We start from the raw sequence: 15,577 nt of genomic DNA, 5'->3' as shown, positions 1-15,577 counted from the left end.
TGAACCTGTGTCCCCTGCATTGGCAGGCAGATTCTTAACTGCTGTGCCACCAGGGAAGTCCCTCCTGTTTTTTCTTATTATCTTAGCAGTTGGTTAATATATTTCATTTAATTTTTTCAAACAACCTGGGTTTTTCACTTGCATATTAATTTCATTATTTTACTGTTATCTAATTAATGGAATTCTGCATTTATTTTAATTTATTTTCTCCTGGGTTCCTCAGTATATTTTGTTGTTCTTTTCTTAAGTTTTGAGTGGGATACTCATATATTTTTTTCTTTCATTTCTATTGCTCTATTTAAATGTATTGATGAATTTTCTTCTAAGATCTGTAGCTGTATTTCATAGATTCTTGATAATGTGGTGTTTTCAGTATTCTAGAAATTCTTCAATTTTTTTAAATTTAGTAAATAGTTTTAAATTTTTGAAGTGAAGATGTCTCTTGGTTTTAAGATTTTATTTCTCATTTTGTTTCACAGTGATCAAGCAATGATTTGAGTCATGTCAACAGTTTTATACATTTATACGGTAGTCACAGAAAAATACTTTCCTATCTCTCCTATCCCATCTTCTCCCATCTCTTTTCTTACTTCATTTGCATTTAGATATTCTTCACTCACGTCCCCCATGTGGGTCACTGTCTTCAAGCCCACATCTAACATAGCCTTTATTTGTACTCTCTTGTACTCAGGTGATACCAAATCCCATTCCATAGTTGACAGCCATTCTTCTGTACTCAATATCTACACATGCCTTTTTGCTCAGGATTTCATAAGCCTGTCAATATTAGCATGATTGAAAAATATTTGAGATCATTCTCTGGGAAGTACGAAAGTTTCTGCGGCTATGTAGGATTGGAGAGGAGCACCTAGGGAAGATATGGAGGAGCAAGTGTTTGAGTAAATGTAACACTGATGTAGTAATCGTATGAACTCTGGTGGAGATAAGCAAGTCATTGTAGTACAGTATAAAAGATTAGAGGCAGGGCCTCCCTGGTGGTGCAGTGGTCACAAATCCACCTGCTAGTGCAGGGGACACCAGTTTGAGCCCTGGTCTGGGAAGATCTCACATGCTGCGGAGCAGCTAGACCCATGCACCACAACTACTGAGCCTGCACTCTAGAGCCCACAAGCCACAACTACTGAGCCCACGTGCCACAACTCCTGATGCCTGCATGCCACAACTCCTGAAGCCTGCATGACACAACTACTGAAGCCTGAGCACCTAGAGCCCGTGCTCCACAACAAGAGAAGCCACCTCAATGAGAAGCCCACGCACTGCAATGAAGAGTAGCCCCTGCTCACTGCAACTAGATAAAGCCTGCGCACAGCAACAAAGACCCAACACAGCCAGAAATAAAATAAATTAAAAAAAAGGTTAGAGACGGATGTATATATTTGTTAGTGATTACATAATTGTGGGAATTAAATGAGTAACATCTATTGTGAATTTGGGGTTGCTTATTCAATAGTAAGTGAACTTAGAATCGTTTCTGCCACTGGGAAAACTTAGGGGTAAGAGACTAATGGAATAACAAGTGAGAAAATTAATAAATATGTTATTGCAATGTTATAGAGACGAGCAACATGTTTCTGGGATAGAGCATAAAGTGCTTAGACTTAAATAGGATCAGCAGGAATATCTTTTCTGAAGAAGTGATTTTTGATTTGAGATCTGAGGATGAAGAGAAGTCAAGCACACAAAATCAGAGGATTTCTCAAAGAAGGAGCAACCTGTCAAGAGCCCTATTTAATGGCAACAGTTGCATTAAACATTAAACAGTGCATTTTGTGAGCTGAAAAGAGGCCTTTATGGCATGAACAGAGAAAGTAAATGGGAGAGGAGTTGATAAGCAGAAGCCTTATTATTCATGCTCAGGTATTTCTGTTTTATTCTAATTGTAAAGAGAAATCATTGAAAACGTTTAAGTAGAGAGACTCAAACATTGATCAGCAACAGGGTCATTTATTGTCAGATATAAAAAAGAACAAAACAAAAACATGTGCAGGAACTAGTCCTGTAGATCTTGTTTCAGTCAAACATCTCTGTGTAGTTTTAACAGACCTTTAGGTGATTCTTACACACACTTAAATCAGGCCTCCACTGATTTACCTTGTTTGCCTAATCACCAACCTCACCTCCATTCCTGAACTTTCTTTATTCTCTGTTTCCTTTGCCTTGTTTTGAAATGTATGAGAATATAGTCTGTTCCATAATACAGTTAATAATCCGTAATACAAATTAGCTTAGTAATGATATGAAATAGGGAATGATATCAGTATAATGTGGAACTTAGTTGTTTCACAGGTAATTTTCCTGGTTGAATAGTGCCAGAATGGTAGAAATAGATTTATAACATTCAGCAGGAAAGGCAAAAGCCTTTAATTTGATACTTTATTGTTAAGAGCCCTTACACCTCCATATTAAGAAAATTAATAATAAATGCCTACATTCAGGCTCCCTCCCCAGACATGGATACCATCAACCTTGCATGTCTCCTAGCTGATGACAGGTTTCACTTCATCCTATTTCCATCTTAATGGTAGCCTCACTGGCTCAGGGCTTTATTTTCATGTACAATGTCTCAGCACCTGAAATCCAGTGTTTTCAACTTTTTGTGTGCATTTTAATATCCATGATGCAGCCTTCAGCTGTGTTGAGCTGCCTTTCAGGTTATCTCTTGAGATATCAATTATTATATTTGTTAGTGCTCTGCCAATAAAGTTGCATAGATTTGAGTGTTCTTCTCCAGCCCTGTTTTCCCCATAAACTCTAATTTTTGGTGTGTAATTTTACAGAAGATAGGTTTTTTTAGGTACACATATGTGTTATTGTAGCAAGAATGCCTATCTTCTAGAGATGTCTAATCCATTCACTGGTAATGATGCTGAAAATTCAGCCTTTGTGCACCAGTGCCATATCGAATCTTGGAGACAGAGGTTTGGGTGAAGTAGAAAAGAATAGCTTTATTGCTTTGCCAGGCAAACGGGGACACAGCAGGCTAGTGCCTCAAGAACTGTGTGTCCCAACCCAGGAGGATTTGGTGAGTTTTATAGCAGTGGTTCAAGGACGGGGTTGCTGATAAGGATCAGGTTGTGTGCAGGGCCTGTATTCCTTGAATCTGGCCTCAGGTGGTCTCCTGATGAGCGTCTCGAGGTTATCAAACTGTGACTTTCTCTCTGGAACATCTTCTGTTTGGTGCCGGTTTTAGTTTTGCAGAAGAACTCAAAGATACTGTTATGTGTATCCCTTGAGGTAGAACCAGGACACCCCAAGGCTGTACTGTTGTTTCTTGACTACTCCTTCCTTGTTTCTGCATCCCCTCCCTTCCCTGATGAGCAACTGTTCGAATTTGCCCTTTGGGACTCAGGGAAGGTCATGGAGGCTGGAGTCTGTTCCCTGCAAACAAAGAAATGGGGAACACAGAAAGGCTTCCATGCCCAGGAGCCCCACAGAGTCCTGCTCAGTTTCAGTAATAGGCATTATTTTAGGTGCTTTTTATTTCTGTATAGTTTTCTTTCTTCTGGAACCGGAAAACAGCGTGTGTTTGCTTTCTTGTTTTCTTTCAGATTTGGAGTCCAGATACAGGACCAATACTTTATCTCCAGAAAAGGACATTTATGAAATATATTCATTCCAGTGGGAGATAATGGAAAGAATTAAAAGCTATGGCCTTCAAGACTCCTTTTTTAGAAATGATTGGGAATGCAAAAGCAAGATTGAGGGGCAAAAGGAACCACAACAGGGATATTTTGGGCAAGTGAAAATTGCTTCTGAAAAAATGTCCACTTACAAAAGGCATAATCTTCTTGCTGAGTATCAGAGAATTCATAATGGAGAAAAGTTATATGAATGTAAGGAATGTAGGAAGACCTTTATTCGTCGCTCAACACTTAGTCAACACCTGAGAATTCATACTGGTGAAAAACCTTACAAATGTAAAGAATGTGGGCAGGCCTTTAGACAGCGTGCACACCTTATTAGACATCACAAACTTCATACTGGTGAGAAACCCTATGAATGTAAGGAATGTGGGAAGGCCTTTACAGTCCTCCAAGAACTTACTCAACATCAGAGACTTCATACTGGTGAAAAGCCCTATGAATGTAAGGAATGTGGGAAGGCCTTTAGAGTACATCAGCAGCTTGCTCGACATCAGAGAATTCACACTGGTGAGAAGCCCTATGAATGTAAGGCATGTGGGAAGACTTTTAGGCAGTGTACACACCTTACTCGACATCAGAGACTTCATACTTCTGAGAAGCTCTATGAATGTAAGGAATGTGGGAAGGCCTTCGTATGTGGTCCAGACCTTAGAATACATCAGAAAATTCATTTTGGGGAGAAGCCCTATGAATGTAAGGAATGTGGAAAGGCTTTTAGAATATGCCAACAGCTTACTGTCCATCAGAGTATTCATACTGGTGAGAAACCCTATGAATGTAAAGAGTGTGGGAAGACTTTTAGATTAAGGCAACAACTTGTTCGCCATCAGAGAATTCATACTCGTGAGAAACCCTATGAATGTATGGAATGTTGGAAGACCTTTAGTAGTTACTCACAACTTATTTCCCATCAGAGCATTCATATTGGTGAGAGACCTTATGAATGTGAAGAATGTGGGAAGGCCTTTAGACTACTCTCACAACTTACTCAACATCAGAGTATTCATACTGGTGAGAAACCTTATGAATGTAAGGAATGTAGAAAGCCTTTTAGATTGCTCTCACAACTTACTCAACATCAGAGTATTCATACTGGAGAGAAACCTTATGAATGTAAGGAATGTGGTAAAGCTTTTAGACTTTATTCTTTTCTTACTCAACACCAGAGAATTCATACTGGTGAGAAACCCTACAAATGTAAGGAATGTAAGAAGGCCTTTAGACAACATTCACACCTTACTCAGCATCAGAAAATTCATAATGGAATTTAATACAAGAAGGCTTTCAAATGTACATGTTACAGAACATCAGAAAATTCATTTTTGAGAAAATTTGTTTCATGCTCATAACTAAGCATTAAGAAGTTTATATTTCAGAAAAAATTGTTGCTTTAAAACCTTCCACCACCATTCAGACATTGTATATCTTCAGCAAATTTATATGAGGAAATAATATAATGAATGCAGGAAAATCTTTAGCCTTATCTATCATTATCACCATTTCACCCCTTTATTACCAGTGTGTTATTAGATAAGGTACTTAAATTTCTGTGCCTCATTTTGCTCACTTGTAAAATGGTGATAGTAGTACCTATGTATATTAGTTATTTATTGCTGTGTAATAAATTACCACAAACTTAGTAGCTTAAAATAATACACATTATCTCAGTTTCTGTGGGTCAGGAGTCTAGGCATAACTTAGTTGGGTTCTCTGCTTCAGGGCCTCTCACAAGGCTAAAATCAAGATTTCAACCATGGCTGAGTCTCATTGGAAGGCTCAACTGGGGAAGGGATGCACTTCCAACCTCATGTGGTTGTTGACTGAATTAATTCACTGAGGGCTGTTGCGCTGAGGTCCTCAGTTTCTAGCTGGCTGTTGGCTAAATGCTGACTTCAATTCCTTGCTACATGGGCCTCTTCAAGGTGGCTGCTTACTTCATCAGAGTGTGCAAGCCAAGGAAGCAAGAGGCTGCTAGCATCAAAGAAGCTATCGTCTTGTGTAATCTAATCATTGAAATGACATTATTTCATCACCTTTTCTATCTTCTTTTGGTTAGAAGCAAGGAACTAGGCCACCCTACACTCAAGGGAACAGGCTTACACAAGAGTATGAATGCCAGGAGGAAGGGACCACTAGGGCCAATTCAGAGTCAGCCTGCTACATCATGTAATAGAATTGTTGTGAGGAGTGAGTAGTTAATACTTGGAAAAATAGCAGCCACATAGCATGTTTTCTGTAAATATTACCTATAGTTGTTATTAACATCATTAGTATTAGTGAATTCATATGAGAGGAATATCCTATAGAAGTAATAAATGTAGAAATGCCTCCTGTCACTGCTCAGCACTTACTAAACTTAAGATAATTTATTCTGGATAAAATCTAGGAGGTTATACTGAATGTGAGAAGTTCTTCATCACTTGAGCTGCATCCGAAATTTCATGCTGAAAAGAAACCTTATGAATTTTATGAATATGAGGTTGTTAAGAGTATAACTATTGGAAGAATCAAAGAGAAATACGAAATTATTTTCCCATAATAAATTCCAAAGAGTAAATGTTTTATAATCTCTCATCTCTGACCACCATTCAATTAATTAGAAATTATCAAAAAGGTGGCATAAAGGAACTAACCACTTGGAAATTTAATTGTGTGTTTGTGTGTGTGTGTGTGTGTGTGTGTGTGTATGATACTCTTGTATAAAAGAAAGAAAACATTCCATTACAGTCAATATACTTTTTGATGCTCAAATTGCCCCATCTTCAGCCAGTGGGAGTTGGGTCTTTTCACATGATCCCAATAGCAGTTTGATAATTTGCTCAGTTATGGCTGCTATGGGAAATGCTTGGATACCAACTCATTATTCTGAAAACCAATAAATAAATGGAAAAATAAGTATTTATTTTGCTTTTCCCATGTGAATCAAGTTTCAGAGTCACCCAAAACTCATCAAATTAATTTTTTTTTAATTTAAGAAATCTCACCAGTAAATACAGAAAAATTGATAGGATTAGAAAAATTTTCTAGTTCCTAATGGAATAATGGGTCCAGAAAATGATCTTCAGTGGATATTAAAACTATTTGGGAAAAAGTTTATAGTGAGAACGTTACATTGGATTTATCAAGCTGACCACCTCTGAGCCCTTTATTCAATTTTAACGTCTATAAAGGTGGGACTATCAGACAATAGGCACCTCCTGATACAATGCAATTAGGAAGTACATACCACTACCTATGAAGTCTTATTGCCAGAATAATGAACTGAAGGAATCAAACCTTTAAATCAAAAATTTTAAAGCCAAGAATTTGGGGAATAGATGAAAAAGTAAATGGCACCGCAAGGAAGCAGCCAAGCAGATCCAGAATGTGTAAAATTCTACAAAACAAATGACCTGATTTCTTCAACTAATGAGTGGCATGAAAAAGAAAAGAAGGGCACTGTTAACAGATTAAAAAAGACGAGGCATATCAACTAAATTCAATATGTGGGTATTATTTGGACCCAGATTGAACAAAATGTAAAACAACATTTTGGAGACTGGGGGAAATGTGGACATGCACTGAGTATTAAATGATTTTTAGAAATATTAGATTTGTTTGTTAGGGATGATAATGTCAATGTGGTTATTAAAAGATAGAACATCCTATGTGTTAGAGATACATATATATGAAATAAGATACCCAGATTTGCATTAAAATAACTCCAGCAAAAGAAAAAGAAAGCAAATTGGCAAAGAGCTAGAAAGTAGATTAGCAAAATGTTGATAATTACTGAAGTAGAGTAGCTGTTTATGGAGGGTTCATTGTTTTAACATTTTTACCTTTTTATGTATTTGAAGTAATATTTAAAATCAAAGCTGAAATTATACACTACTTAAGAAATGATTGTTAATGAGATGCCTGCATATCTAAATTTGTCAGATGTAACCAAAGTTCTATTCAGTGAGAAATGTGTGCCCCCGAATGCATTAAGGAAACTTCGTTTGTGGGCCCAGTCTTCATCTTCTTCACTTACCTGCAGCAATCAGTGCTGGGCCTGTCATGTAGATAAATGTATTAAAGGAATGAATAAGCATTTATGTCAAGAAACAAGAAACAGAACAAAGTCAAACCAACACAAGAGAAGCAAAGTACAATTGAAAGTAGAAATTAAGAGATTAGACACTAGTAGACTTCCAATGTTAATGACTGTATCTTGGCAGGTCTAATCAAGGAAAAGAAAATGAAATATAAACATTCAGCATTATGATAAAAGTGATTACAGATTATCAATAAATTTTCCTTTTAATTATAAGGTAACACTGTATGTACTATATGTATTCCAATATATGTAAAAATACAGATGGATTACATTTTCTTCTCTATAAGTATGTTATCACAATGACTGTGCTCTAGAACCCACAGACCAACAAATAAATGTGTGTGTGTACGAAGTTCCTGTTTAAGGAAAAAATCTGATAGTTGTGTAGGTAAAAACCTTAAGAATAGATAATCCTTAACAAGATTTTACTAATTAATTTTACACAGGTGAAATAATCTGATACAAAACTAGATAAAGATAAAGAGCAAAATCTAGACCAACTTCACTTATGAAAATTCTATTCTTCATAATTCTAAATAGTTATATTTAGAATTTCTTACAAAATCAGTCTTCACTAATAGGCCAGTGTTTTGCCTTTCCCAAGTACAAAGTAGCTCCAGAAGACCAGTGTTTAACCAACATTCTCCACAAGTTTGCTTCAGAGAATACTAGTCCTTGATGATATTTTAAAAAATATATCTGGGGAAAAACTGTAAATGAAACAAAGGATAAAGTATCTACTTCTGGGGGAAATCCGAGTACACATTATCAGCTTGTCGAAAGATGTATTAAAGAAATTTTCATTTAACATAGTGTATCTCAAATTTACTTCATTGTGCACTTCTCACTCCAAATACCTTTTAACACCTTTAGAATGTGAACCACTTTGGTAGATGCTACCATAACCACAATGAATGTCTTCAAGGATGTCATTTCAGACATGGTGAGTGATTGTGTTGGGAAGGGGTGAGGAAGGGCACTTTTCTTTTGCAGCTCACATTATACTCTGAAAGCAGCTTCCTGCTTGAATGGAAGGCTAGTGATTTTCTATAGAATGGAAAAGATTCCAGCCTGGTGCTTGATAATGTATGTATTAAACATGCTTAAATATTCTATTAAACAGTGATTAGGACAAAATGATTTTTCATTGTAATAAAAATACTATATTGAATACCATTTTGTGCGGGGTTTTTTTTCTTATTTTTAGTTTTTGGAATCAAGCCAGTTTATTGAGGGGCTTTGGGGGAGAGTCGAAAGGCTGGGAGGACAATGAGATCCGATGTCCTTCTCCCAGCCGGGACCTCCCCAGCTTCACAGTCGCTGAAAGCCGTTTTCTTATTTCTTTGAAGAGTTGAGACTCAAAGGTGCGTATCTCGAAGTGCTGTGTATACTGTGTTTCACATATTGCTAGATTATTGCTCCATCATTGCACCACTACTGAATCCCTTCAGTTATTGAATATGAGTGTCTGTACTTCCCTGATTGCAAGTGAATTGAGCACATTTTTTCATATGTGTTTATTGGCCAATTATGTTTCCCTTAGTGCTTTTTTTTTTTTTTTTTTTTTTTTTTTTTTGCAGTACGCGGACCTCTCACTGTTGTGGCCTCTCCCTTTGCGGAGCACAGGCTCTAAACGCGCAGGCTCAGTGGCCATGGCCCACGGGCCCAGCCGCTCCGCGGCATGTGGGATCTTCCCGGACCGGGCACGAACCCGTGTCCCCTGCATTGGCAGGCAGACTCTCAACCACTGCGCCACCAGGGAAACCCCCTTAGTGCTTTTTTTATTCATGCATTTTCTCTCTTTCTTTCTGGGTTATCTCACTGATTTTTTTAGGATTTTTAAAATAATCCAGGTATTGATAATTCCAGGTATTACACATTTATAAATGTTGGACTTATTTTCTCTCAAGGTGGCTTGTGTTTTCACTGTGTTATGGTGTTTATTGTTTTGCATACAGTTTTCATTTTAAGCCATACCAAATAATTGTATTCTTTTTTCTTTTTTATATTTTATGTTTTCTGCCATGTATCTGCAAATAGAAATAAGTTCCCTCAATATTTTTTATTATTTATTTTATTTCTATTTCTTATTGCAGTAGCTGGAGTTTTCAGAATAAAGTTGAATACTAGTGGGAATAACTTCCCTCATTTTTCCAATTTAATGGAAATCACATATCTATTTAAACATTTAGTATAATGCTTATTGACTTAGAGTAAATAGTCTGTTATATGTAAGTAGTTTCATTCAGTCCCTGTTCTACTTAATGCCTGTTAGATTTTGTTGGGAGCTATTTTATCATCTGTTGGTGTGAACCTGTTTTTTCTCCTTTAATTTTCTGATGTGATGAATTATGCAGATTTCTTGACAAATTCAGGGGTTCCTACAACCATTCTTAGGTTGAGTAGTTTACTACAACAACTGACCCAACTCAGGAATGTAGTGCAGTTATGATTAGTTTTATTACAATGAAAAGATACAAATTAGAATCAGCTAAAGGGAGAGATGGATGCCTAGGACAAAGTGTGGGAGGGATCCAAATGTGGAGCTTCTGGTCATCTTCTCCTTGAACACAAGGATGATATTACCTCCTCTTGGCCATGAGTTGTGACAGTATGCACAAGAAAGCTTGCCCAAGCCTGTGGTCTCCAGATTTTTTGTTGGTGCTCACATTCTGTCCATGAGGTTAGGCTGATCTTTAGCCTTCAAGTCCTTCAGAAGGCTCAAGCTCACACCTTTCAAGTATGAGCATCGAAGTTTCAAGTCTCCAGTTCTTCCAGTGGTCAGAACTGATATGGTGTGTCCCAAAACCTCTATCATAAATCACATTGTTAGACTGGTGGTGAGAGCCCCCAAGCAAACAAAGACACTCCTATCAGGCAGGACATTCTATGGGCCTAGAGATTACTTACAAATCTAAGGACATGCTGCCTGTAAGTAAAATTCTATACGTATATCCCACGAATGCTCAAATGCTTTGTATTTAACTTGATGTCATCACATTAGGCTGACGACGAGAATCTTTGTAATGTGGGCTTAATAAGAGCAGAGCTGCATGTCAAAGTGAATTTCATGTTTACCTATATTCTATTTTACCAATATACAAGAATAACACGATGTCTTAAAGGGTGCAGGTAGTTCAGAAGTATTATTGGAAAAGGAAAGAAGAGTAAAAATACTCTACTATACCAAGGGATGGAGAGAAACATGTTATTGCTTATTTTATATAGGTAACATCTGTTTAATTGGTCCTATTACATTTCTATTCTCTTTTTTAAAAAGGCTTTTTTTTTTTTTTTTTTTTTTTTTTTTTTTGCGGCACGCGGGCCTCTCACTGTTGTAGCCTCTCCCATTGCGGAGCACAGGCTCCGGACGCGCAGGCTCAGCGGCCATGGCTCACGGGCCCAGCCACTCCGCAGCATGTGGGACCTTCCTGGACCGGGGCACGAACCCGTGTCCCCTGCATCGGCAGGCTGACTCTCAACCACTGCACCACCAGGGAAGCCCTGATATTTCTATATATTTCAAAATTATTACCACAGTAAGTCTAGTTATGATATGTCACCATACAAAGATATTACATAGTTATTGACTGTATTTCCCACAAGGTACATTTCATATCCATGACTCACTTACTGTGCAACTGGAAGTTTGTGCCTCTTAATCTCCCTCACCTATTTCTCTACTTCCCCCAACCCCTCCCCTCTGGCTTGTTTCATCTCTGTATCTATAAATCTGTTTCTGTTTTGTTATGCTTGTTCATCTGTTTTGTTTTTTAGGCTCCACATATAAGTGAGGTCCTAGAGTATTTGTCTTTCTCTGTCAGACTTATTTCACTTAACATAATACCACCTAGGTCCATCCATGTTGCCGCAAATGGCATTATTTCATTCTTTTTAATGGCAGAGTAATATTCCATTATAATAAATACCACATCTTCTTTATCCATTCATCTGTCGAGGGGTATTTAGGTTGCTTCTATGTCTTGGCTATTGTAAATAATGCTGCAATGAACATTGGGGTGCATGTATCTTTTCAAATTAGTGTTTTCATTTTCTTCAGATACATAACAAGGAGTGGAATTGATGGATCATATGGTAGTTCTATTTTTAACTTTTTCAGGAATCTCCATATGGTTTTCCAGAATGGTTGCACCAATTTACATTCCCACCCACAGGGTTCCCTTTTCTCGACATTCTTGCCAACACTTACTGTTTGTCAGCTTTTTGATAATAGCCATTCTGACAGCTGTCAGAATGATCAGGTCATTCAAGATGGCTGTTCTCTTGCTCTTTGTGAATCCCCTACTCGACCAGTTCCTCCTTCACCTGTAACCTACTCACGTGAACGTCTTTGCCTCCTGCCCCAGCTAGTGATCGTTCTAATCCTCCGGCCAGAATGGCCCCACCTGCTACTTTATTAAAGGGAAATATCTGCCCTCATGATGCATGTTAATCTGAGGGGCTGTGAGGGACGTGCCCCAGCTGCTGGTTTCCCTGGTAACTGATGAGCCAAGCTGACGTCATTTCCCCTTATAAATTGTAGCCTCCTTCTCCCTTGAGTAGTAAAGACTGCTGCCGTGTCCTACTCGCTGCCTGATGCACACTGTGGGGTGTCACTCCAGGACCTTGCTTCAGGTATGTAAGATCCTCTCACCCAATAAACCGCTGATATCTCTGTTGCCATCTCTGGGCTCTTTCTTCGGTCTTGAGGCTGGGCAACAACAAGGCTTGCAGTTCTGTGGCGTATAGCGCAATAGTTGGCCAGCCAGGAGGCCGAGGAAACTCCCACAAGTGCCATGAGGTCAGGATATAAAGATGGGGGACAGAAAGTTATGGGGGTGATCCCGAGGTGGCTGTCCACTAGCATGTGGGGCCCTGTGGCAGCTGACTACCATGAGGCATGTCTTTCTCTTCCATTATATCAATGATATCCTGTTAACCTCAGAGTCTCTTTCCAGTTTAAAAGTAGCAGCCCAGGGGCTTCTCTGGTGGCGTAGTGCTTGAGAGTCCGCCTGCCAATGCAGGGGACACGGATTCTTCCCGGTACGGGAAGATCCCACATGCCGCGGAGCGGCTGGGCCCGTGAGCCATGGCTGCTGAGCCTGCGCGTCCGGAGCCTGTGCTCCGCAGCGGGAGAGACCACGACAGTGAGAGGCCCACGTACGGCAAAATAAATAAATAAGTAACTAAAAAAGTAGCAGCCAAATGCTTATGGCTTATCTGAATGCACATGGATGGCTGACGAATAAAACACACAAGGACCTAGATTATCTACAAAAGACAAGCATCACCCTCCGACCCCTCACCCCTAAACAATTACATACACAAGCTTTAGGGATATTACCTCAGGGATAGGCTTGTGAATTGGACGTGGCCAGTTACCCGGAAGGCTTTGGTTGGGGCCTGTGGCAATGGCAAAATAATAGTAACCTTCTAGTCCCAGCTATGGCAGAGGGCAGAGCAACAATCTGGTGTGAGGGAACAACAGCGATATGCATCTACGGTGCATTGCAAAGGCGGAAGACGTTACCAAAGACCTACCTGAGTCATCTAACAATGCAAGAAAACCCTACTATTTGGGGTCTAGAACGCCTGTGTGCAACATATAGGACCCCCATGGACATCAACAGTGAACAAGGAAACTACTTTACCAGCCATGATGTTCAGGAATGGGCTGATTAAAAATGACATACGCTGGCATTTCCACCTGCCCTCCAACCTCACTGCTCCCGGGCTAATGGAAAGAATAAATGGACTCCTTAACAACTGATTTGAAAACCCATGCTCTCGATATGCGGACCAGAGGCTAACTCAAGCCCTAAGGACTATAACTGAACATCTCAGGAGCAGTTTTCCCAATGACCAAGCCATATTAACCCAGAGACAACTAGTCAACACAATGCGAGTTCAACGGTTGCCCACCGAAGGACGGTTGCCAACTACTGGTCAGGACAGTAACTCACTCTGGCCCTTGCCACAGGGTCTACCTCCCGGGGAACACGTTATAAAATGGCCCTGGGACTGGCAGGTAAGTCCCGGGTGTTTGGAGTTTGCTGCCCCATGGGGGACAGGATTAGAAAGGGACTGACAGACTTCACCTGTCTCCTACTCGGCCCACCTGAGACTACTAAGGTAATTCCTCCGGGCCCCTTACTAGAGAAAGGCGCCATTATATTAACCCTGTGGTGGGTTGTTACACCGCCTCTCCAGTATTCGGCACAAGCTGTGGGGCTAAGGGTGGACTGGCGGAATGGTACTGCAGGCCAGGACCACAGGCAGAGCTGGTATTATCTCAGAATGTGATTACTGCTTGTATTTTGCTTAATGGTCACGACCTTCCCTGTGTTGTGCCTGTTAAACATCTTACATTTTGTCCCTAGTGTGAGGGGAGGGAATTTGTTCGTGGACTGGGCCACAATGGAGGCGTCACTGTGAAATGAGTCTGATTGTTGGGTCTACAGAGAGAGGCTGTTGGTGTCCTCCTCTGGATTTCCATGAAAACTTGACCTGATAAGCATCTGGCTACAAAGTTTTTCCACCTCTTGGACTCTCGATATCCTTTAGATGCTGTTGTCTGTATTGCATTTGTGGTATTCGATCGCAGTGCACCTCTACATACCTGACCCCAGGGATATCTCAGAAGAGGGGTGGACCAAAATTGTAAGGGTCGTGCAGGGTATGTAGATGTGGAGTGTTTGGTCAGGTCACCCAAGGTGGCTGTTCTCTTGCTCTGTGCATCCCCTGCTCGATCAGTCCTTTTTTTTTTTTAATAAATTTATTTATTTTTGGCTGTGTTGGGTCTTCATTGCTGCGTGCAGGCTTTCTCTAGTTGTGGCAAGCAGGGGCTACTTTTCGTTGTGGTGCGCGGACTTCTCAGTGCGGTGGATTCTCTTGTTGCAGTGCACGGGCTCTAGGCACACAGGCTCAGTAGTTGTGGTGCACGGGCTTAGTTGCTCCGTGGCATGTGGGATCTACCCGGACCAGGGCTCAAACCTGTGTCCCCTGCATTGGCAGGCGGATTCTCAACCACTGCACCACCAGGGAAGCCCTTGATCAGTCCTTTCTTTACCTGCACCCTACTCACGTGAACGTCTTTGCCCCTTGCCCTAGCTATGAATAGTTCTAATCGTCAGGCTGGAATGGCTCCACCTCCTAGTTTACTAAAGGGAAACATCTGCCCTAGTGATGCTTGTTAATCTGAGGGGCTGTGAGTGATGTGCCCCAGCTGCTGGTTTCCCTGGTAACTGATGAGCCAAGCTGACATCAATCCCCCTATAAATGGTAGCCTCCTTCTCCCCTGAGTAGTGAAGACTGCTGCAGTGTCCTGCCCACTGTCTGTAAGATCCCCTGTCCAAAAAACTATTGACGTCTCTTGCTGTCTCCAGGCTTTCTTTGGTCTCTAGGCTGGGCAACTACAAGGCTTGCAGCCCAACAGTGTGCTACTCTGGCCCATTTACCAGGTGACCTGAAAATCTGGTGGTTTTAAGTGGGGCGCAGAACGAGAGAAGGCTCTGCAACAGGTCCAGGCTGCCATGCAAGCTGCTCTGTCACATGGACCATATGATCCAGCAGACCCAGAATGTTTGACAAAATATCTCGGCACCATGGTCCAGCCATATTGACACACAAAATTAACTATCACAAAGATATTAAAAACTATAAACAAGTAAGCTTCATTCAGTAGGTTATTTTAAAAGTCAACAGGGACTTCCCTGGTGGTGCAGTGGTTAAGAATCTGCCTGCCAGTGCAGGGGGACACCAGTTCAATCCCTGGTCTGGGAAGATCCTACATGTTGTGGAGCAACTAAACTCATGTGCCACAGCTACTGAT

General features: G+C 40.3%; 1 protein-coding gene across 5 annotated transcripts in view; it reads left to right on the top strand.

Moving 5' to 3' along the window:
* Positions 1-6,475, top strand: part of ZFP14 (ZFP14 zinc finger protein) — a 32,917-nt gene extending 26,442 nt beyond the window's left edge. For 4 of the 5 annotated variants that reach the window (XM_082677302.1, XM_082677300.1, XM_082677301.1 and 1 more), the window contains one exon: positions 3,570-6,475. In XM_082677302.1, coding sequence (XP_082533428.1) covers positions 3,570-4,936 — 1,367 coding nt within the window. In that variant the 3' untranslated portion in view covers positions 4,937-6,475. Of the gene's footprint in view, positions 1-1,125; positions 1,377-3,569 lie in introns of those variants that run through there. The other variant, XM_082677304.1, reaches the window with a different exon arrangement.
* Positions 6,476-15,577: the final 9,102 nt, after the last annotated feature.

The sequence above is a fragment of the Grampus griseus genome, assembly GCF_964374135.1.
Source record: "Grampus griseus genome assembly, chromosome: 19".
Lineage (NCBI taxonomy): Eukaryota > Metazoa > Chordata > Mammalia > Artiodactyla > Delphinidae > Grampus > Grampus griseus.
This window is presented reverse-complemented; position numbering and strand designations above follow the sequence as displayed.